Raw genomic sequence first — 22784 nt, 5'->3', positions numbered from 1 at the left:
TGTCCATCCCTATATAGAATTTGGCAACATTTTCTAGAAGGCAAGAATTCTGCGCCAATTTGGATAATTACCTTTTTTAACAAGTAATCAAAATCTTCTAACCAATCAAAGTGGCACAATTAAGTAGTTTTATAATAGTCATTTATGTAGAGTAACACTAGAATTTTACTTGGGTAAAAAATACAAGGAAAATTCTCATCCCATTATGCCTTGGTAATCAGTATGCTGAATGTTCATAAACAGCAATGCATTTTAAAATATGGTGTTTTTTAAAGACATGCCTACTGTATTGCAGGCATCATTCTAGGAACCAGAAAACAAAGACATAACCTTGTCTTACACATATTTTAATATTTGGGGGGTACAGAGTCCTTATTCTTTTCTCCCAGGAGGTTCTTGTATTAGAAGATCCAAAAAGCTTCTTAAAGCAGTAAGCTTGCCTCAAGAGAATATGGAAATGGTGGGTGAGGGAAGACACTTAACTCGACCCACCAACAAATTGATTCGCATGAAAATTGGGATATTTGATCTTTATCTATTGCAGTTGTCAATGCCAGATTTCCATACAGTTTATGGATTAACTATTATGTTCAGTAGTTCCAATAATGCCATGACTGCTTATAACAAGAATCTGATTTTTGGTTTATGTTCTACCATACTATCCAAATATTTTTCTTTTGAAACCCTTGTCTCCTTTGATAAGCCTTCCCTTCACTTTTCCCATAATCTTCCATTTCTATCCAGAAATAGGCACAGCACTTCTCAAAACACTTTTCTACAGCTCTGTTTTACTACAAAAAAAAAAAAAAAACATGTATTCTAGTTAGTTGGCTGTGTCACACCCCAGCAGACAGTGGTTTATGCAAAGGCAAGAATTTTCCTTTTCCATCAATGTCCCTAGATGTTTGATGACTCTGCTGAGTAGATGAGTTCAGCAATGACTTTAAGGGTAGCATTTTAGCTAAATCTTAAGCTTTTAAACAGTACATCTATGGAATTGTGCTTTCTGACTTTATGAAACACCATTAAACCTCCAAATAATTTTTTCACTAACAGTCAAGTTTGATATTCACTTCAGATGGCTTTGCCCTTTCTCTCAGTAATTTACATAAAAATGGAAGTTCACTGGTATTTTGAGTGAGCTTTCTTCTTTGAGTTATAGGAAAACCCCAGTGTTTCTAGCAGTAGTTGCGGATGGGTCCTCTGAGAAAGATAAAATATTAGCGGATTGAAAAGGGTTGGAAACCACCGAGCTCGGGTTATGTAAGAATCAAAAGACAATCACGCATGCCAAATCTAAGAGATGTTGGAAGATATGCATTTGGCCAGTATCGAGTTTTAACCTTATTGTCACATTCTAATTCCACTAGAGAATTGTTCTTTGGTGTTATTTCTAGTTTTGACACTGTTGCTTGCACTACTGATTTTTTCTTGTTAGCATCGCTGGAATTTACATTAAGGCCTTGCTCCTTGAAAACATATTTAATTCTTGGTTTTCGTTGTAAGAGAGAGCAAATTTGTGTATGTAGTGGGAGCGGGGAGAGATTGGGTTGAGTCTTCTAGGAAGCCAATTTAAGGAAATTGCACACAAGCAGATCATTAGGGTGTGCCCTTGGGGTCAAGATCTGTTGGGGAAGGAACATGACAGGATTGGGCAGAGAAAAAAGTAGGGTTGTGCTAGAGTCTCAACAAAGGTCTCAGCCAATTTCTACTGGGTTCTAGAGCTGAGTATCCTTCAAAATTATCCCAAGTTAGAGGAGAAGACTGGGCCTTCATCTCCGCTTTCCCCCTACCATTGAGCAGTCATTGGATGAAGGTTGCCTGGGAAGTGATGTCACCTTGGATAGGTCTTCTTTTCAGCTCAAGTAATTCCTGTAGGGAGGTCACAGCTCAAGACTGTCAACCAGCAACAACCTCAGGAAGCTGGAAGCTATTTAATCCTGAATTGGGTATCACAGCACAGTGTTCATGTCAATAGCACAAAAAGTATATGCATCATTTTAAATATTTTCTCTCAAAATCTTGTGTTTGAGAGACAGCAGTAAGAAAGATCACTGAGAACCAGCAAATTGATAACTCAAATCTTCCACCTTTTCTCATCTATAAAACTGACTTAATAGTGTTGTTATGCTACATAGAGATACTTAACATTATTTTGTTTCTTTTCGTTTACTTTGGTTTGGTTTTCATCAGTTATAACTGAACCTTTGAAGAAAAAGGTGTCTTTCACTATCCATGAATTAAAGACTCTCATATCTTTCATATAAAGAGGTGATACAAATTTGTTAAGTACATAGTGTCATTTCCCCTGAAACTACTTTTCTGTCTCAGTTATTAAAAAATTAAAACTAAAAGGAATCGTTTACACTTTGCCCAACACAATGCTTAGAAGAAGTAAAGCCTCTCCTTTGGAAATAGTGTGAGACTGATTTCTACCCAAAGTTGGAAGACATCTAAAAAACAGGGGAGCGTGTGATTTTAGCAGTCAGCATAGTACTTTGAGGTTCGCTGATAATTTGTCCTTCTAAGATATCCTTCAGATGTGATACTTGTCACCCAAAGGTAGAATCATAATTTCCTGTTAAAATGTAAATAGAAAGTTTCACAACTCATGGTTATGCAGAAAAATTGCACGGCAGGTGAGGCTTAAAATCCAAAGTGCTTGAAATCTTGAGCTTCTTAAAGAAACAACAACAATACTTAGGGGATCTCTTTATGTATAGGTTATTATGAACTGAATGTTTGTATCTCCCAAAAATTCACATAATGAGCTCTTACTCCTAATATGATGGTATTGGGAGGGGGGAGTCTTTGGGAGCTAATTAGGTTTAGATGAGGTCCTGAGGGTGAAGTCCCCATAATGGGAGCAGTGCCCTTATAAGAGAAAGAGACCAGAAGTCTCGTATCTCCCTGCCCTGCATTTGAGGCCAATGAGAGAGGCAGTCATGTGCAAGCCAGGAAGAGAGCTCTCACCAGGACCTGGTCATGCTGGCACCTTGGTCTCAGATTTTCCAGCCTCCAAAACTGTGAGGAATAAGGTTTTGTTCTTTACTCCACCCAGTCTATGGTATTTTGTTATAGCAGCCCCAAGTAGACTGAAACAGGGCTCACTGCTAGTTTTGAAAAATATTTGGATTCTTTGAGCATTTGAATACAGCTGCAGTGAAATTAAATTTAATCCGACATTCTAGGTTTCACCCAAATATAAACATTGTGATGGAATCAGCAAGTTTATTTCATTGAATTGACATACCTCCCCAAAGGTCACTGGTTAGACTTCAATCAGACAAAGGGGTTACTCAGGGCTTAGGTCAAGGAGGGGAGAAGCTGCCCATTTAAGGTTCTTATATATGGATTAGTTTGAGGTTACTGGTATGAGGCCATACAAATACTAATCATCATTTGAAATAACTTGAGAGGAAATTCCTTGTTTCATGTCTTAAAGAGTCTATCAGCTTTATGGGTTTATAGGATCAGCCTTGTAATACTGCAGAAGCAAGTTTTTTTTTTTTTTTTTTTTTTTAGTGGATCCAAAAAAACATTTAGGAAGTGGCCCTTTTCTTAATAACTGAAGGACACAGATGATCTGTAATATTTAATCCTCAAAAATGACATCACATCTCCTGATAGACAAACTAAACCAAATGAGCATATCGTTTCTTCATGTTGTTGTTAAGAAAGATGGGGGCAACAATTTTGGCTCTGAGGCTTCTGCTCCAATGATCATTTTATGAATGATCTGCCTCTGTGCCATGATATTGATTATTCTTTAAAATGAACTGTTTCCTTCAGCTTCTAATTCATACCTGGAATGGAAACTTAGGCACTCACTAGCTGTAGGACCTGAGAGCAAGCTTATGAAATCATCCCCCATTATGCCTTCTGGCACACAGTAAGTTAGACGTTGACTCTTTCCCTGCAGAGAACTCCTGGTTCTATTAAGACAGCTCAAGCTTTTTCCCTACTTAGTCCTCTTCATATAAAGATGACTTTTGAATGTTATTCTTCCCTTTTGAGTCATATGTTGTTTCTCCTAATATAAAGAGCCATCTCATCAATCTAAGTGCCTGACAAAGAGTAAAGGAAAGTACTGTTTATTTTTTGTTGTTGTTTTTCTTAATATTTCGGAAAATTCCTTACTACTCATTAAAAAATTAGGGTAGGTTCACATGATTGCTGACTGAATTGAAGGCTGATTAATAATTTCTGAATGCATCTGGTGCAATTAATTAGAAATGCATATTCTTATTTAAAAAAATAAATCAAAGTTATTCATGCATGTGGTGTAAACAGTCTAAAACTTTTTAGAAAATCAGAAGTTTCCAAATTCTCTCAACCCATTTTTCAGCACCAGAAACAAAACTATCCAAGTCCTTTGGGCAATTTTTTTTTTAAATAATTGCTTTCTTACAAATAACATATTCTTGCCGCTTTCTTGATTTCCCAATTCTAGGCATTACTGACTTGTTTCTCACCATAACTGATGAGAATTTAGCTTACTTTTATATCCCATCCCTCACCCACACATTCTCCTTCCATTTCCAGTGTGGTTATATAGTTACTTTGGTAAGGTCAGTATCAGTGTTAACAGTATTGTGACGGCTGAGCCATTTGGTGTACAATAAATATATTTTTTGAATTTTCTACACTTGTTTTTGTTTTCTTTGGAGTTAATAATTAGATTTTTTTTGCTTTGTTTTCCATATATTTATCACTATTAAAAATCTAAAACCTTAGCCAATTGTGTAAATTTTCCCTTAATAGGTTTTAATGGATCTAGTGGAAGGAATATCAACCAGTCTTGAAAGCTTCTCCCAGAGCCTTCTACCTGCTCTTAGTCTGGGCAGGTTGGCTTGCTGAACCTACTGCATGGCTCTCATCTTGATCTGACCCCTGATTATCATCTTGAAGGTGCCATATACTCTGTTAAATTATATTTTCATTTCTTGAATCTCATGTCTTAATTTTTCTTGGTTTACTGCCTCATTTTGGTGTATCTTGCCTTTGGTAGATTCCTAAGAAAAGGTGATTGGCAGGGAAGTACATTTTTAGAGGCCTTTCATGTCTGGAAGTATATTTTTTTACCCTTGAATTTATTGGCATTGGGTGCTAGGTTGGAAGTTATATTCATTCCGAATTTTAAAAAAAAATTATTGTGGTAAATTCACTTAACATAAAGATCTACCTTCTTAATAGATTTTTAAGTATCCAATACAGTGTTATCTATAGGCAGAATGTTGTATAATAGATCTCTAAAATATACTCATCTTGCATAGCTGAAATTTTATGTCTATTGATTATGTTTTATATCTCTATTTCCCTCTCCTCCTAGTCCCTGGCAACCAGTGTTTTATTCTTTGCTGCCATTAGTTTGACTATTTTAGATACCTATGTGAGTGGAATCATGCAGTATTTGTCCTTCTATGACTATCTTATTTTACTTAGCATAACGTCCTCAAGGCTCATCTCTGTTGTTGCCTATTATAGGATTTCTTTCTTTTTGAAGGCTAAATAATATTCGATTGTAGTGTATACTGCATTTTTGCAATCCATTCATCTATCAATGGACATTTAAGTTGTTTCTATGTCTTGGTTGTTATGAATAGTGTGCCAGTGAGCCTGAGAGTGCTAATCTCTTTCAGATTCTGATTTCAGTTCTTTTGGATAACTATCCAGAGGTGAAAATGCTGAATCGTATGGTAGTTTTATTTTTAATTTTTTGAGGAACCTACATACTCTTTTCCATATAAGCGGCCCTATTTTCAGATTCTCGCCAACAGCGTACAAAGATTCCAATTTTTAAGGTATTGCTGTAGTGTTTTCTAGCTTCCGGTATTTGTTTTGAGAAGTCCAAAGTTATTCTGGTTTGCGATCTCCTGTATGTCACTTTTTTTTTTTCCTTTATAGAAGCCAAAAGAATCATCTTCAGCATCATCAAATTTCATGGTGTGGAAATTCATGACCTTCAGTTCTAGGAACTTGTATTAATTTATTAATGGTTTCCTCTCTTCCAACCAGTTTCATTCTCTCTCTCTCTCTCTCTCTCTCTCTCTCTCTCTCATTTTGGTACACTTTTTAATTCAATTGCTTAACTTCCTAGATCTGTGCTGTTTAATACAGCAGCTGTTAGACTCATGTGAATTCTCACATTTGCATTTAAATTAATTGAAATTAAATAGATTTTTAAAATTTAGAATCTCAGTCCCGCTAGTCACATTTCAGGTCTTCAATGGCCACATGTAGCTAATGGATATGTATCGGTGCAAATATAAAATATTTTCATCATAACAGAAAATTCTAGGACAGTGCAGTCTTAGATGGTCTTCTAATTGATATATAATTTTATACTATTTTCACATCTTTGTCAGTTTACTCTTATTTTTGGAAGATTCCTCAACTTAATATTCAAATCTTCATACTGATATTTTAAAAAATACCATCATTATTTTTAATTTGCAAAGGGATTTTTTTTGATAGTTTATATGTTTCTTCTTTTTCCCACAGTATCCTATATGTCATGTATTTAATATCTATTCTTATCTCTTTAGAGATAATAAATATTAAGCTTTGCTATTCCTAAAGAGTTTCTTCCTACTCAAGTTTTTTTCTTCCCAGTAGAAATCTGGGCAGATTTTGGTATCTGCTCATATTTAAGAGTGGAACATGATGAATCTGAATAGAAGGTCTAAATACAGGTGTAAGATTCTATAAATTTGCTCTGTGTTGTAAGGTGATATGGATGAGTCATTTCCCTAAGCAACATTAATATATGCAGAACTTTTCTCCTGCGCTCTCCAGATTGTTTGGAAAGGATTCTACTGAAACCTTATCAGGGAAGTATAGACTCGGCGACTAGCGTTCTAGGAGTCAAGGTAAAGAGAAGGACCGAGGTCTCAATTCTCAGGATATAAACATTTATTTCCTCTTTTTTAAGTACTGCACTTGGACTCCCAAATGTGCTGAGGTTTCTTCAGTGCAGAGACCCTCTAATTCATCCTCACAAAAGGGTAGGTCTCAAGTGTATTGGACAGTGTGCTGTGCCCTCCAAATTCTCCTTCACAATGAAAAGATCTATTTCCCCAGCTGTTGGGAGTGCCTTTAGTTGAAGAGGGTCACCTTGCCCATGATTATGTACTGTTTGTGGGGACAGCATGCCTACAATGATTGTCCAAAGTTATTCTGGTTTCCGATCTCCTGTATGTCAGGCCCCAACCCAACCCAGGACAATTATAAAAGATCGTCTCACCTGGGAGGCCTTTTTATGACTATATCAGAACCCAAAGTCTTTTGCTCAATCCTGCTTTCTTTCCAATACAGATGTTGATCACATTATTACTTGCTTTTCAGGGAACTCGATAGTTCAGGAAGGCAAGTCACACATATTAAGGGAAGAAATCTGGATCTAGCTGCTTCTTAAAAATACTTTCAAGTTATCTTACTGTTTTTAGGTTTACCATCATTGTCACTTTCAGGGGGTATCTATTCTTGAGCTTTTGGAAGTTTCTACAGTGGAAAAGCACATTGTTTCTTAGCTTTTCCCATTGCTGGTTAGGATTTAGGTATCTCATACTCATTAAATCAGTTTGACAATTTTGTTGCTACTACATTTTCTATTATCTTTGACTTGGGGGGTTATGTCTTTTAAAAAATCTTTTTGCTGCTGTTTTAGTGATATTTTGGAAACATATGCATTTAATTTTTCAGTTTCTTAATGTAGAGTTCTTTCTACATCTAGAACTTCTGATATTTTTATGTGAAGGCCATATTGTACAGTAAATAGTAATATTCATTATTAAAGCTTTTTGGTTGTACTAATCCAGGAAAGAAGAGAGAGTAAGAAAGAGATTATATATCTTGAAGTTTGATATCTTTCTAAGGAAGTAAGTGATGGGAAACTATCAGTATGGAAGGAGTTATTACAGGTTTTGCAATTATAAGATGATATAAATGACAGTATAGATTGAAAAATAGACATTATCTCAAAGATCATAATGGCTTATGACTTGAATGACAGTCATAATTATTTTTAAACTCATCCTGATGGGGTAGAATACATAAAATGCCAGCATTAAAAGCTATCCTTTCATTAAACTCAGTAGTGATGAGATATAACATGCATTAGTATGAACCATTCTAGACTTGAAGGAGTAGATGAACTTACAGAGGTCTTAAAGGAAAATGGCAAATATGATTAAGGGATGGGGATAAGGAGAACTTAAGTAGTAAACAGAATAAAACACAGTTTATTCAGAAGAGAATTAGATGGTTTTCTAATGGCCCTAAAGCATATAAAGTAATATTTTTTCATTTTCACATTTTTTTAGTGTTTTTCTAAGAAAATTTAATGGGATAATTGGTGGGTAAAAGTTCTTTATTGATAGTGGGCCATTCAATGTTAGTTTTCTTCCTTCTTAAAGGATCCAAGCATAAGAAAATAGCCTTTGATTTCAACATGAAAGAATGAAGTTTTACATAAGAATTCCTAGAAGTGAGGTTTATTACAGAATGAATTTATCACTTTAAAAAAGTTGACATTTACATTGAAAAAGGAATGAGTGGAAGTAGATCAATGGATGTATGATAGATGGTTTTCCTTGCAAAATAATCCTAGAAGTGATATAATTCCTTATTTCTTTGTTTTTTTTTTTCTGTATTTTCTTTTTTTTTTTTTTCAGAATTTTTATAAATGACCAGGTAATTTTTACAATGGATGCAAGTTGACATTATTTGTATTTCAATTACAACATAGTATTGTAGATATATTCCTTTTTACTGTGATGAAGAGGCCTTATGCTGTAGAGCTTATAGGATATCAAACTGAAGCTAAACAAGGTTTGGGTTCAAGTCCTGGCCTTGCTGCTTACTAGCTTTGTGACCTTGGGCATGTTACTTAATCTTTGAAAACATTGATGTTGGAATAGTGAAAGCAAAATACATCACAGGGTTGTTGAGAGGATTAAATTAATTAAATGTTTTGTTGAGAATTTTTGCATCCATAGGCATACGTCGGAGATATTGCAGGTTTGGTTGGAGACCACCACGATAAAATGAATATAGCAATAAAGCAAGCCGCATGATTTTTTTTTGTTTGTTTCCCAGTATATATAAAAGTTATGTTTATATGTATGGTAGTTTATTAAGTGTGCAATAGTATTTTGTCTAAAAAATGTACCTAATTTAATTTAAAAATACTCTATTGCTAAAGAGTCTAATCCTCTTCTCATCTGAGCCTTCAGCAAGTTTTAATCTTGGTGGCGAAGAGTTTCGCCTCGGTGTTGATGGCTGCTGACTGATCAAGGTGGTTGCTGAAGGTTGAGGTGGCCGTGATAATTTCTTAAAATTAGACAACAATGAAGTTTACTGCTTCAATTGACCCGTTCACAAACAATTTCTCTGTAGTATGCAATGCTATTTGATAGCATTTTACTCACAGTGGAACTTTTTTTAAAGTTGGAGATAGTCCTCTCAAAACCTGCTGCTGCCTTATCCACAAGGTTTATGTAATATTCTAAATCTTCTGTTATCATTTCAACAATCTTCACAGCATCTTCACCAGAAGTAGACGCTATCTCAAGAAACCACTTAAAAATCAGCACTTTTCTAAACAGCTGGCACATAAGCTCTTGGCACCCAATAGTCTGATTCTCCCCTACCCACTTCCCACACACTGGAAAAGCCACTACAACATTAACTTATATAAAAAGAAAAGCAAAAAGAGAAAACACGCTCCACCACCATCCAATGAAGCACAAACCCATGGTGTCTTGCCAGTCTCAAGCATGCCTCTCTACAAGATGCTGAGGCCAGAGACACAGTACTTGCAGACCTTTCTGTCCATGGTTTCCAGCCTATTCCATGTGATGCTACCACCATTCATGACAGTAGCATGACAGCAACAATCTCTGAATTGGGAATAATCCCTAAAATCAACGTCTAGGTGAATTCTGACAGATACAGAGAATTTCATTAAGAATGCATATCCAACCAAAGGGTCAAGTTATATGGCTTTTCAAACTTTCAACCTGAACTTACTAATTTTTTTTAATACATATTTGTCTGGTGCTTCAGTTAATTGGTTGTTCAGTTGTAGAAGTTTTTTAAATGTTAAATTCACCCAAAAAAGGTTAAAAGCATGTCTTCATTTTCAGTGTAATAAACCTCAAAATATTTTTTTTAACAAAAATCAGATGAGTAAGGAATTAGTTGAATAAAGTTTTGTCCAGTGATCATAAGCTACTGACTAAGAAACCAATTTAGTCCACAGGTATATTTCATTTGGCTGAAGAATATTTTAAAATTTTCTGTAAAACGGAATAACTTGGTGAAGCATTATGCCTCAAGTCCTCACCATGGTCTATCACAACAATTTGCTTATAACATTATTCCACGGTCTTTAAAGGCAGCTTAGTTTATGAATCTTGGCTTATACTCTTTGCCTTTAGAAGATTCTGAGAGAGAATGATATCGGTGAACATGTAAACACACACACAGTATTTTTCCAATGTAGGTAATACAATAAAATACAGATGTGATTAGAATTTTTCAATCACTTTAAGAATCTATCTAGGCTCTTCAGTTTTATCACGTATTTGACAAAGAGTTGGTATAGATCTTCTCAAGCCAGAAATCTGTATCCTCAGAAAAAGCATCATTTTTTACAATAATTATTTTGTCAGGACACTGCTTTTTATTAGGATTTTTGCATATGTTTTTCTCATTATGCAAATAAAAAATTCAGGCAGGTTATTTCAGCAGATGAAAAGAACATTACTATGTATTACTATGTTCTACACTGAAAATTAAAATACTCAAAGTACATAAAAATAATCTTAGTTTTAATTAATATCTGATCAGTGGCTTAATGTCTGTCCTTTTGGAAAATATTTTTATTTTATTTTAACAAATAAATTCAATTATCTTAAATATATGAATAAATTGAAATTCTCAGAAACTGAAAGACAAACCCAAGAATCAACAAGAACAAGAAATTAACTAAGAAAAGAGATTCTATCTGAAGTGAAAGGGTCGTTCAATATCAGCAATAAGAACACATTTTGAGAGTAGGTTGGTTTTGGTAAATATTTGTCAAATTGTCTTTGACTTAAATCAAGCAGAAGACAACTAAACAATATATTCATCAGAATGTGCACCTGAGACATGCAGCTTCGATAATTATGATCTCATTATTATAAAAAAGCAAGAATATTGTTGGTTTCTAACTCTGAATAGTCAAATTTTCTAAATTGGATATCATGTGTGCATTCATTTATTCATCAATCAAATATTTATTGAGTATTTTCTAAGTGTTAGACACTCACTCTATACGTGTTGGGTTTATGGTTCTGACAAGAGAGGCAAAGCCTGCTTCCTGATGAAGTTCACATCTTAATGGAGTGGGGAACAATTAGGGAGAAGCCTTGGCCCTTTCTCCTTCACTCTTCTTTCTGTGAAGAAATTAGTTCCAAAGGTGCAGCAGGCATCTTACAACCATGAGGTGACAAGTATGAGGATGGTAAACAGGATGTTAAGGACAACAGAAAGGAAAGGCAAAAAGCATCTGAGTGTCCATTGAGTATTGCTGTCACTATTCCAATGATGGGCTGCTCTTCAAAACTTAAGCATATGCTAGTTAGGTTTTCAGGTTCTTGTAGGTAAATACAATCCATATCTAATTATTTAGTACAGTAATTATTATTTCTTCTGAAGGCATTTAGTAATAGGAAAAAAGCAGATGCTATATAAACTTTTGTCGGTGTACTTAATAATAGCAACTGGCTGCCCGCCCAAAGTTAGACTGCAAAAAAAACGCCATTGCATTCAAATCCCAATTTGTATTACCACTGAAGATAATGTGAAAAGCTTCATGCATCAATCTCGAAATTCTCAAGACAAATTTGAAGTGCCCACCTTTTATAAATTGTAATTGAAATTCCCCAATTCTGGGATAACTGATGATGTTGTTACCACATAATGAATAACAGAGTGTCAACCATCATTTCAAACCAAATCTGGGACACCCTACAAGAAATAAACAAAATAACTGCACTGGGCCCTGTGCCTGGAAAAACAAGGCACATATTATTATACCCAGCTGGTTTAAATAGAAAAAATTAGCAGGATGAATGAACTGCTGTGAAAAAAGATTGGAAAATTGAGACATGCAACTGAGTACAGAGAGGAAAGGAACTTCTAAAAGAAGCTAAACATTCTCATATAGGTAAAGGCCCTTTAATAAAATTAATTAATCAGCAGGTTTGTACTCAGTGTCTATTATGTGCAAGGCACTGTAAGAAACTGAAAGATGTATGTAGTATGCCAACTTCAAGGTTCTTAGGGGTTAGGGAAGGACCAGATAAGTTAGAGTGATGCCTGCAAGAAGGCAAAGAGCGGTCAAAAGTAAGGATGCTCACTATGAACTAACGTGATTCATTCAGGTAAACTCACAATAAAGAAAAGTAGTGGGATTTTCATGGTGAATTGGAGTGTCAAAGAAGTTCCAAGTGAGGGAAAGTTTGAGGACCTGGGGGTAGAAAAATAAAAGTGTGAGTTTCATTAGCTGAGTATGAACAAACCAGCTTAGGTTGTCCAGAGATTTCAATAAGATTAGAAGCTGAAATGGTAGAAAGTGGATTGATTGTCTGAGGCATTATAAGCGGATTCTAAAGTAGCTGGAACGTAAAACTTGCATACACGAGCTAAGAGCACAATTATTATTATTATTTTTTAATAAGGATGCAATGTTCCTTGGTTTTATTTTTATTTCATTTTTATTTATATTTTATTTTATTTTATTTTTTTAGGTGTGGCAACTCTTGGTTTACCATTACAGATTGCAAGGACTTTTGTCAGCTTACAATCCTTTATTTTTTATTTTTTATGCCTACACCGCCTGGTCTTCCTGGTGGTCTCCCATACAAGTACTAACCAGGCCCAACCCTGCTTAGCTTCTGAGATCAGATGGGATCGGGTTTGTTCGGGGTGGCACAGCCATGTACAGAGCAATTATTTAGAGTTGAAAAAAAGGAAGTGCTGCCCTCTTGTTGCTGCTTCATATGGCCTTTCCTCTGTGCATGAGAGCCCCTGGTGGCTCTCTCGGTGCCCAAATCTCCTCTTTTTTAAGGACATCAGCCAGATTGGATTAGCATCCACCCTAACAGCCTCATTTTACCTTAACTATCTCTTTAAAGGCCCTGTCTCCAAATGCAGTCACATTCTTGGTACTGTGGCTTAGGGCTCCGGCATATAAATTTGAAGGGGACACAATTCAGTTCATAACCGCCCTCAAAACAGAAACTTGGACTTCATCGAGTCCTCCTTTTTCTTCATCTCTTTATTACACCAGAAATATGTAATAAAATCTTAAAGATTTAAGCCCTGCCTGTCTATCTAGAGTTGAAGTTCAACTCCCTAACCTTTATAATCTACTTCAGAACAAAGGTCAACTATTTGTTATTCCATCTCCTGAATTTAACATCCCTTCCTTTTAGTTTATCGAACTGCACTCATCTTTCAAGATTTGTGTCACTACTATTTTTCCTGTGAAGTTCTCCTTGACTCTGCTCTAATTTTTGCTAGCCCCATCCTATCTTTTCCCCTTGTCTAGGAAGAATATGTCATTTTTGCCACTCCACTATCACCAAATTTACTATGTTGCAAATACTGGATCTATGTCATTCATAAAATCATGAGTAAGAAAAATCTCAATAAAAAGAATGTAAATGTGAGTTTGAGTGTATGAGTATAAATTCTAGTTCTACCATTTTGTACTCTGTCAACTTTATCAAGTTACTTAAATTCATCAGTAAATAGGAATAGAAACTAATACCTATCTCATAGAGTTATAATGAGAGGTAAATGAAGTAATCCATTAGTATGAAGCAAAGACTCAATAATAGCTAGTTATTTTAATAAATGTATAGCATATAACAATGATCACAACTATCTTTTATTATGCATAGTTGTATGCTCTGTGCTATGTGATTTGCATATATTATCTCTTATAAACTTTGATAAAATTAATTTGTATATCAGGACCCACAAAATGAAGGCCACTCCAGTGGCCCGGCACAAGTCACAAATCTAAGCTAAGTCAACTTGCACTTACAGGAATCGCCTCTCAAGGAATCTTAATATACACCAATCACAATCTTCCAATTGAGCTTTAACTGGCTTATTTTACTCTGAAAAATAGGGCTTGATAGCCTTATAAGGAAATCCTCAACCTCCTAGCCAATGATGCTCTGTTTTCATGTTGTCTCTTCTAACTCCCTATAAAACTTGTTTTGCCATAAATCCCTTGGGAATAGTGTTCAACTGCTTGTGAGGCACTGTACTCCCCAACCTATGATTGTTTTCCCTAAAAAGGCCATCGAACTCATCACTAAATTGTATTCTTTTTCTCACTTGGCAGCCTAAAACAGATGTAGACAGGTATGATTACACCATTTTACAAATAAGAAAACAGTCTTTGAGAGGGTAAGCAGCTTGTCTAAGCCCTCATAGCCAAAATGTGGTGGAACCAGGATTTGAGCTGAAGTTTAGATAGTCCAAAGCATACTGTCTCCATTTTGACATCTCCAAATAATAATTCAATAATGAAGGCAGAGTAGATGCTCAATAAATACTTGTTGAATTACTTAATTCATTGTTAATCCACTTTTAAATTATATTAAAATATTTCTTACTGATAGAAAAGGAGATAAACATGGTTTCATATGAAATCCACTGAGTAATGCTAGACATGGATTCAGAAGTTAGTGGTTTACACACTATTTTTAGAATGGAAATAAAATATGTGTCTAAAAAAGGAGATTATTTTAAAAGGTAGTAAAAAAAACATTTTTGGTAAAATCGCAATCTGTCTTTTTCACACACACACACACACACACACACACACACACTCCCCAGCCGAAAACCAAATAGTACTTTGTACAAATAGTGCTTTGCATTCATGCTAACCTTCCACCAATGTCATTCATTGATGGAAGACCTGGATTGTATCCCATACCTTATTAGCCTTTTCTATAAAACAGGTTTTTCCTCGTTTCAAATAAAACCCAAAATAATGTAGATACTAATCATTTTTTTTTCAATCGAAGTATCTCTTAAATAAAGTCCATGATATGAACCTTGGTGGGAAATTAATTTAATTAACACAAGCCTTATTTCTACAACTTAGGAGGTGAAATAACTTTGGTGTGAGATGCACTATGAGGTCAAGTCGGGCTATGTGCTCACTCAGAATTTTCTAGTTCTGTGATACAGTACTGCTCCAGTTACACAGTGACATTTTGATGCTTTTAAAACACTTACCTTGAAGTTCTAAAAATATCATACACTAAGGTGCGCCTTTCCCGCAAGACATCAATTGGTGAATTTTAAAATATTTTCCTCTATTAAGTGCAGGTTAAAAAAAAGAGAAATATACACCTCACTATTTTTAAAAATCATTTTATAACCATGTTGGTTTGCAATAGTTACTTTACCTCTATAAAAATATTACATACTTTTGTGAGACATTTATAATAAGGTAGCAACAGAAAAAATATGTTCCTGAGTGTTGATTATATATTAAAAATAATACTTAATTTCATAAAAAATAATCTTTGAAAAGTTATAAAGTTTTAAAAAGATTTAGGAACTTGTTATCAAATATTCTGAATTCCTAAATCATATTTTGCATCACGTAATTCATGTTAAAAGTGTTTTGTTGGTATTTTTTCTTTAAACTTTGCAAGAGATAGTCTTTATGTTGTACATGTTCCCTAAACAAAATGGGACAATTACTGGGCATAGTTTAATATATTTATTTAAATATAAATGTAAAACTACTTTTTAAGATGGAACTTGGGGTTCGTATAATTGTTATTGCTTCCACAGACTGTTCAAATTCATGCCCTCTACCTCCGAATGGCAAGTGCGAAATATCATGCGCAAGCAGTTCTGCCAATGTAACACACCTGGCCTCTCTCTGCTCCTTTACTCAGTTTTTCCCAGGGGAAGCAGAGGAATTTAATCTGACTGAGTTTGGAAGGAGGTATTGGCATGTGTGGGGTCACCCTTCCCTCTTTAGGGAGCAGCTGCCTTTGGGAAGCACCTGTTTTGCTCTGGTCCTCTAAGCTTTAAGTCATACCTCCGCCTTTACTCCATCCTAGCTCTGTTTGTGACTGAGAGGTAACTTTGCCTAAAGATAGAGCTCACTCACTTGATGTCTAAATATGTAACATTCTCATTATCAGTTTTTATCAGTAATAAATGTTATACATCTGTCTTTCATCTGCCTTACACTTATTTTTTTCTGAGTTGGTGCAGACCTTGAGTGGAGAAAAGGAGTGTTTTTAATTGGATTCTTTCAAACCTCAAATGAATAAGTTTACTTTATTCCTTTAATCCACTGCAGTCTTCCATGAAAGGGATTTCTCCCCTATCTACAAACATGAGGAACATAAGACCAAGATGACCAAATAACTTTACAAAACCATTTGAGAAGATGCTCATGTTCAAAGCAAGTCAGGTTGATTATTGCTCCCTTAAAAGCAAAAAAATAAAAATAAAAATAACTGTATATATTTTGTACTTTTATATTTCTAACTCCACATATATGTGAATGTACATAATACACTCACATATATATATTTAATATAAAAAATAATAATTTTATTCAAATAATTCTTACTATGACAAAATAAGAAATATGTATTTGGTCTTTGTCCCTTGGCACACAATTCTATAACCCTTGAAATTTCTGGAGCAATGAGTATCTTTTATGTGCTAAAAAAAAATTGGTGCCTGGGGGCTCCTAGATAGCTTCAGCATGAAAGTTAGTCACCAGAAAGGCAAAGATTAGAGAGTTGGAACTTTCAGCCCTACCCCCTAAACTTTCCAGGAAGGAGAGGGGACTGAAGATTGAGTTAATCACCAATTACCAAGGATCTAATCGATTGTGCCATATAATGAAACCTCCATAAAAACTCCTAAGCAACAGGGTTTGGAGAGCTTCCGAGTTGGGGGAGGAGGTATTGGCATGTGTGGGGTGCCCTGAGAATGTGGCACACCCAAAGAGAGTATGGCAGCTGCTCATACCTTCCCTATACATCTCTTCCCCTTGGCTGTTCCTGAGCTGTAGCCTTTGCGATGATGTAAGTAAAGTGTTTCCCTGAATTCTGTGAGCCATTCTAGCAAATTATAAAATCTAAAAACAGGAGAGAATTCTCAACTTTGTGGCCAAGTTGGAAAGAAGTACGTGGGTACCCTGGGCACCCAACACTTGTAATGGCATCTGAAGTAAAGGCAGTCTCTTTGGGGGAATAAGCCCTTAAACCTGTGGAGTCTGACAGTTGGTGTCAGAACTTCATTAAATTATAGGACACACAGTTGGTGTCCGGAGAGATGTAGAATTGGTTGTTGTTATGAAAAACCCCACACACATTTAGTGTCAGAAATGTGACTGAACATAGCTCACAACAAACTACTAAATTTCTATAATACCAAAAAGAAAGTAAAAACAAAAACTTCACACACTGATTTTCATACTTTCTTTTTTCTTATTGTACAGGTATTACACTTACTCCAAGTGACTGTAATTGTAAAACTGCTCTTTCCTCGTCTATGTAAAATATGCCATGGTATTTAGTCATACGAATACACAGAAAAACAGTTGTGTATTTGCAAACATTTCAAATAATAGAAGTGGGGGGTGGGGTCACCAAACTCTGAGCAATCTCCACTTCAAGAGATAATATATTTAAAACATTCACACACATTTTAAAAAAGAGTTGGCATAAAAGAGTACATTCTTAAAAAGACATGGTCCATGTCCTAGACTAGTGGTTACCAGAGGACTATGGAGTTGTGGTTACTAGAGGGGTAGGGGAGGAGAAGGAATATAGATTGGGCAAAAGGGGTTAAGTATAGGGGGGTAGGGGGAGGGAGAAATGGGTAAAGGAGATCAAATATATGGTGGCTGAAGGAAACTAGACTTTGGGTGTTAAGCACACGATAGAATATACAGATGTGAAATGATAATGTACACTTGAAGATTATATAATTGTATTAACCAATGTTACCCTAATGAACTTAAAAAAAAAAAAAAAGCCATAGTAGTTGAACTGCCTAATAGCTATTTCTAATAAAGAACTTACAACATTGGAAATCCCTACAATGACAACTGCTTTTTCACTGGTCACTAAGTATCTTCATCCTACTTCTGTTTAAATAGAAGAATAGCAGCATTTTTTCAGTGCTACCTTTTGCCAGCTTATGTTAAATGCAGATTTTCTTAATAAGCTATAAACAGAAAATATAAAGTAAGCAACATAAAGTCTTAGAATCTTTTAAAGATAATTGAAATGCTTTTTGTCTTAAAACAAATTATTATACTGTTATATATTATAAGATACAGATACACATTTCTCTGCAACATTCCACTCTAACTACTACTAAACTAGAGTTCTTAATTTGGTATATAAAGTATAAAATTTTGCACTTCTAAGTTCTTACTGACTGCACTGTAAATGAAACTGAAAGATGTTTTTTTAATTACATCATTTTAACATCACTTATCGTTATTGATTCATTTTTTTACCTAATAAAACAAGATGGTGTGAATCTTTATATTCTGATAAGTTGTTTTCCCATCCTCATTCTATTTGCATAGGAATGTGAACTTCTTATTCCTGTCCATTGAGTCTTTATTACAAAGATGAGAATAAAAATTTATGTGAGTCTCTGTGATTTTGGAATAGGTACCAAATACTGACTGCTCACAGTTATGAATATTTATCAGTTGCTGTTATTAAAAAAAGTTGTTTTTTTTCTCTCAGAGTTTTTGAGTAAACAATTTCAAAATGTTACTCCATCTGTCAATGTTTTCTGAACACAGTACAAACCTTCTTTTTTGTCTTCTGGAGTAATCTTCACTTTTGTATCTGTTATATCTTTGAAAGACGCCAGAAAAAGTACCACATCTCCTTTCTCATTCTTTATAGGAACAATATCCAATAGGCACCAAAATGGAGACCCTGTAACAGTAATAAAAACGCAGATCAACCATTGCATTGTATTTTTTCTATGAAAATCTCAAAAATTAGATATACAATTAATAAGGTTCTTATTGTTTTCTGCTATCCCACAACTCCCCCCTCAAAATTTTTTAAATGTCACATTTCAGATTCCATAAATGTCTAGCCCATTTGAATATCTCTTCATTCCTAAATGAGATGCTTTCTTTGAAAATAAGGCAGTATTTTAAACAAAAACATTGGCTTGCGCTCAGGCATTTCTGCTGATGTCATTCAAATTGTATTTTTTCTTTGAATTTGTTGACAATGAAACATTCTACTTCATAAAGCATTTCCTCTTTCCACCCTCAGCACATAAATTAAGATCTTGTTTGGTACAACTTTGCCAGAATTTATCTAGTTAATTTAAAAAACAATGTTTGTGCACCAGAATGGCTAAAAATAAAAAAAGATGGAAAATATCAAGTTTTGGGGAGGATGTGCAGTATTAAGGTATAGTCTCACAATACAACATCATACAGCAATATAAATGGACAATGGACAGTAATTGACAATGAAATGGATGAATATCACTAACAAAATGTTGAGTAAAACCAGCCAGACACAATGAGTGGAATGCAATACGAATACACTTACATTAAAGACAGGCAAAACTAATCTATGGTATTAGAAGTCAGGTAAGTGGTTATCTTTGGGAGAAGGGGGCACAGCTCAGGGGCATCGGGATGCTGGTCAACTTTGTTTCATCATCATCATGTTGTTTACATAGGACTGTTCAGTTTTTGAAAACTCATCAAACCCTACATTTTTGCTGTGTGCAGTTTTCATTATGTATGTTTTATTTCCAGAACATATTTTAAAAAGAGGTAAAGTTCAATTTTATTTTTTGAGCAAAAGAACCATAAGAAATATCATTGAAAGACTCAAGTGCAAGCCTAAGGCTTATGTTTTGAAATATTTTTATATATATTTTAAAATATACATTAAAAATATATATAAATATTGCTGCACCAGATTTCCTACAAAAAAAAAAAAAAAGCATTCCTGGGCACAAATATTTGAAAAATATGGAAAAGTTGTTGCTTAAAAAGTAAACTGAATCTATTTATACATAATTTTCCTTCAGTTTTCTTTGATGGGAAAAGAAACTTCAATAGTGTGAATTTCCATCTTACTTGTGAGTTAATCTCAAAGTCAGGTATAAGACAAAAATAACAGAGTCAGAAATATCCTTGATATTTTGACTTGTTTTGTATATACTGTATTAAATCTCACAATTTCCAACACAGCTGATGCGTTCGTCCAGCTCTGGAATGTATCATTTTCTTCTTCAGTTGAGCACCAGATGAAGCAGTTGATTTGTATTTAGGGGCCATCTGACATAAAAATCATATTTCATGATAGCCGCTGCTGTTATATTGTTTGAAAAGTATGGTCGAATTCAAATGTAATAAATGTGTATATGACGTGTGTCTACTCTATAAAGTATATATAAAATATGTGCCTGTCCCCCACATATCCTTCTTCTTTTCTCCTTTGACTCAGATGTACAGTTTCCTTACACTAATATTTCTTGATATCTGTGCCACAGCAATTCTATTTCAGCACTTCATCACCAGACACCAGGAGACCTGGGACCCAGCCACAGCTCCAACATTAACCAATCATGTAACCGTAGGAAAGTCAATTAACCTCTCTGAAGCTTGTTTCCCTGAATCATAATATTCTTACATCATTCAGTCCAGGGTGGATATAACATCCCCAAAATGCAAGACAATAAATCAATTATATTGCCTATAACTAACAGAGAAACCTCATAAATAAACCATATTCTTGGCCAAACACCACTATCCCCATCATCCTAGAATGGCTCTTCAAATTTTTTCTGTGCCTACTACTTCAAGTTGAAAGCCTTTTTTACTAATTCTGTAGCTGTGGTAGGAACAAAAAGAACCATCGAGCCAAGCTATCAATCAGACCCCAGAGACAGTAATAGTGTAGACGTGGAAAATGGTATAAATCTGATATTTTGGTTTACATTTTAAAGCATCTCTCTGCCAATTACCTTGTAAGAGCATCATCCAAATCAGAACAGAGGCTATTAATTTTCTTGAAAATCCATTTTATCTATGCACTCAAACAAGCATCATTATTGTCTCCACAGAGCCTTTGCACAGGTGCACCAATGTCTTTTAGAGAGATGCAAAAATCACAAAATGAGGTGAAAGCCAGTAAATAGCTGCCAACACTACAATATTCTCTAATCAGCCCTTGATGCACACCTGTCATTTCACATCATGTTCAGGGAGAGTTGAAAGATCAGTTTGAGATTTGTCTTTTAAGGTACAATGAAATGTGAGCTTTGACATTTTGTAAATTCAGTAAAACTTCATTAATAAGGCTGCCTCGAAATTCAAGTTTTATAATGATTTGGCATGAACTGGGCTAATGACTACTTTCCCATTGCACGGCTGACAGAAAAAAAAAATGTATTAGGGAAATAGTGTAAGGGACGTACCAAGCCTATTTCTTCCTTCTTCTCTTCTTCCATTCCTTTCAGCGTTCCTCCCTCCTTACCTGCCTTTCTTCTTTCAACTGATCTTTCAGATTTATCCAGACCAACTGCATTAGAAATATGGCTTTGGGTATCTCTAAAGTTGGAAAGCAAGGCACATGACACTTGCTTCTTCTTCCAGAAACAGGATAGATGCTAAAGTCTACCAATTAAGTTCAAAGCAAAACTTTTCATAGAGTTTGCTCACTTATCCTTCCCTTCCCTTCCCTGCTCTTCTAAATCTCTCTACTAGGCCCTCTGCTCTGGCCCTCTGACAAAACCTTCAACCTTATATGACTGTAACAATTCAAGGCTATTCCCCAGGGTCTGCCGCTTTCTCTTTGACCCACAAGCACAATGATAGTCATGCAACACCTTTCTGTTAGCAGAGAGTCAGGCCTGTTACAGTAAGTCTCTCTTAGGGTTAAGGTGGGAGGCACCAAATCCCTCAGCCTCAGATCCACGGATGAGAAGGATTCTTAAAAGCAGGGTTAGAGGGCAGAAATCTTGTGTCAATTTTAACTCCTTTCACATATAGCAGCCAGTAATTACAATGTGGGTTGGCGAGTGCTAAAACAGATGAGGCTCTGCCAGGATTAAAGTTAATAACACCTTTAATTTCCATGGATAAATATAATTCATGGGGAGAAGACCGAATGTGTTCCCTATATGGTAAAATTTATTTTCAGAATTGCATAAATAATTACATAGAACTTAAATCTAGTGGAATGTCTCATATCTCCATTTTGGTACTTTCTTTTTCTTCACTGGGAAACAAAGGTACAGGAGAATTTGACTTGCTAATATTTATAACTGTAAAAAGATTTATATGGGTTCCACATTTTCCCCAAAAGATTATATTTGGCATTAAGTGGAAAGTAATTTTAAGATTTCCAGTATCAGTTCATGGTTTAATAACTTAATACAAGTAGATACAGATATAAAGAGAACTGGTCGTGAGCTGTTCCCTTCTCTTTAATGACTATGCTGTCATGATGAGATACAAGTTACATTTCTCAATGTAGCACAGTAAGTAGCACAGAGTGGGATATAAACATTCGGCATGTCCTCACGTTTCTTCTATCAAGCAGGATTTTGATTGGATTTTTAACGAGAAATATATGTGACCTTTTTTCAGGAGCTCCTTACATTAAATCTGATGAATCTTGTTCTCTACTACCGTTGTCTCACTGCTACTTACTTATGATGTA

The 22784-nt window shown here is 35.0% G+C and overlaps 1 protein-coding gene and 1 pseudogene across 2 annotated transcripts in view; both read right to left on the bottom strand.

Annotated features, from left to right (window-relative positions):
• Positions 1–22784, bottom strand: part of KCNH8 (potassium voltage-gated channel subfamily H member 8) — a 298686-nt gene that overhangs the window by 158754 nt on the left and 117148 nt on the right. For both annotated transcript variants that reach the window (XM_036219525.1, XM_036219524.1), the window contains one exon: positions 18888–19019. In XM_036219525.1, the coding sequence (XP_036075418.1) occupies positions 18888–19019 (132 nt within the window). The remainder of the gene's footprint in view (positions 1–18887; positions 19020–22784) is intronic.
• LOC118602139 lies at positions 12878–12995 on the bottom strand (annotated as a pseudogene).

The sequence above is a fragment of the Rousettus aegyptiacus genome, unplaced genomic scaffold (assembly GCF_014176215.1).
Source record: "Rousettus aegyptiacus isolate mRouAeg1 unplaced genomic scaffold, mRouAeg1.p scaffold_m13_p_4, whole genome shotgun sequence".
NCBI classification, from domain to species: Eukaryota; Metazoa; Chordata; class Mammalia; order Chiroptera; family Pteropodidae; genus Rousettus; species Rousettus aegyptiacus.
This window is presented reverse-complemented; position numbering and strand designations above follow the sequence as displayed.